Here is a 2,069-nt window from a genome sequence, read left to right as displayed (position 1 = left end):
AGCTTATATATTTACTTTTTATTACAAGCATTTCATCGTGGTATACATATATCACAAAGAGGGCCAATTACAATCAGAATGAAAAGAGGGAGAGTCTTGGTATGCCTCATGATTCTGTACTCCACGCTTCCATTTGCCATGCATTTTCTAACCAAAGCTGCCACCAAGCAAATGTCACGGCAATCACAGTATAAACCAACCTGCAGCATGAAACATAAGCCAAAAGCCACAAACTTCTTATGAATTATGCTTTGTCCTACCACCTTTGTCGGGATACCACGGAGTTCACCGTCAAACGAGCCGGATAGATCACTTCTGCAGTTTTGTTTTGGGATGCGTGAGGACATCGTGTTCTGGTTGACGTTACAGGGTTATACAATGCTATCACACTTGGGTTGACAGCACGATGGAGCTGTAAGATTGAGAAAAGAGGAATTCATCATGTTTATACTGAGGGGATTACACCGACAAATTAATGGCTTAAATGTTTCTTACAAAAGGGATACGAAGGAAACATACCTGTCATTAGAAATGGTGTTCAATTTCGCTTTTCGCGTACATTGTGATGCAGCGTACACACAAGAGTTGAAATTCTGTCAGCAGCATCCCATTGCCAAACCTACAAAACCGACTGGAAACAGGCCAATGATGCTGCCATAATCCAAAGAGCATGAGCTATTGTTTAATTTGAGAAGGGCTAGCTACTACCGTCCCAGGTCAGTATGGAACTTCCTTGCAGCACATCATGAAAACCTGCCCTAGAGTGTGTTAGCATAACCAGCCATAACCTGCAAAGAATCAAACCAAATTCTCGTGACTTCAGTTGCATCCATACCCAACTCAGAAAAACCAAAAACAATAAACAGAAAAACAAATCAAATCTTTAAGAAACTCTCCAGAGTGGTGATAAGTTGTAATCTTCTGTTTAGTAATTAAACTGAATTGAAGTGTTTCATAGGAAACCTGTCTGAAGTCTTTGGAATCTTTGCAAATTTCTTGGATCTCTGAGCATGACCGGCAAGCCAAGTGAATCCAGCACATATGCGGACATAGAGGCGATATACGAATGCCTTGAAACCGAATATGGGGTTAGTCAGGAAGACGTGATCTTATACGGGCAATCAGTTGGAAGTGGACCGACACTGCATTTGGCAGCTAAATTACCTAGGCTGAGAGGCGTGGTTCTACACAGCGGCATTCTTTCTGGTCTCCGAGTCCTCTGTCATGTGAAATTCCCTTTTTGCTTTGACATTTATAAGAATATCAACAAAATAAAGAAGGTCAAGTGTCCAGTACTAGTAATACATGGTACAGAAGACGACGTGGTCAATTGGTTACATGGTAACTGATTATGGAAAATGGCAAGCGAGTAGTACGAACCATCGTGGATTAAAGGAGGCGGTCACTGCAACTTGGAGCTTTACCCTGATTACATACGCCACCTATGCAAATATATCCAAGAAATGGAGAACATGATAACCGAGAAGCGCCTCAAAAAAAAATCCGACAAAATCTGGACACACGATCATCAAAATCAGAACATTTTGAATCAATGGATATTGATGCATTGGACGAAACCACAAATCAACCAACCATAACCTGCAAAAAAAAATTAATTAAACCAAATCATGTTTTCACCATTGCAACCTTTTCACTGCGGTAAAGGATAAATTAATCAGTAAGATTTCAAAATTCCAAAAAATCCCAAATTTGGAATTGGGACAAAAGAAATTAGAAGAAAGCTAAGTTCAAAATTACCGTTTCGAAATCTATGATCAAACAGGGCAATCATTTCTGAGCATCAAAAAGCAATCCTGGAACTTTCTCCTTTCGAACTTTTGAGCATCATTTTGTAACCCTAATCCGTGAGATAAATAGGAGAGGGCGATTCAGAGAGAAGAGGGGGGACCCTAATCAAAAGAGACGGAAAAATTGAGAGAGGGAGGCGGCCAATCAGAAAACCCAAAATCAAAAATCAATCAAAAACAAAACCTAATCCTGAGATAAAAGAACACCAGCATTTGAGGAAGTGAAGTGAAGGTTCAAGCATTACCTGAGTTTGCCGTCAC

At 40.2% G+C, this 2,069-nt stretch overlaps 1 protein-coding gene across 1 annotated transcript; it reads left to right on the top strand.

Annotated features, from left to right (window-relative positions):
• Positions 1-1,010: 1,010 nt before the first annotated feature.
• On the top strand, positions 1,011-1,598 carry LOC127095896 (uncharacterized). The gene is given in 1 exon segment (XM_051034521.1): positions 1,011-1,598. A coding segment is annotated over 1 exon segment (588 nt).
• Positions 1,599-2,069: the final 471 nt, after the last annotated feature.

Source organism: Lathyrus oleraceus, chromosome 6, assembly GCF_024323335.1.
Source record: "Lathyrus oleraceus cultivar Zhongwan6 chromosome 6, CAAS_Psat_ZW6_1.0, whole genome shotgun sequence".
Taxonomy (NCBI): Eukaryota; Viridiplantae; Streptophyta; class Magnoliopsida; order Fabales; family Fabaceae; genus Lathyrus; species Lathyrus oleraceus.
This window is presented reverse-complemented; position numbering and strand designations above follow the sequence as displayed.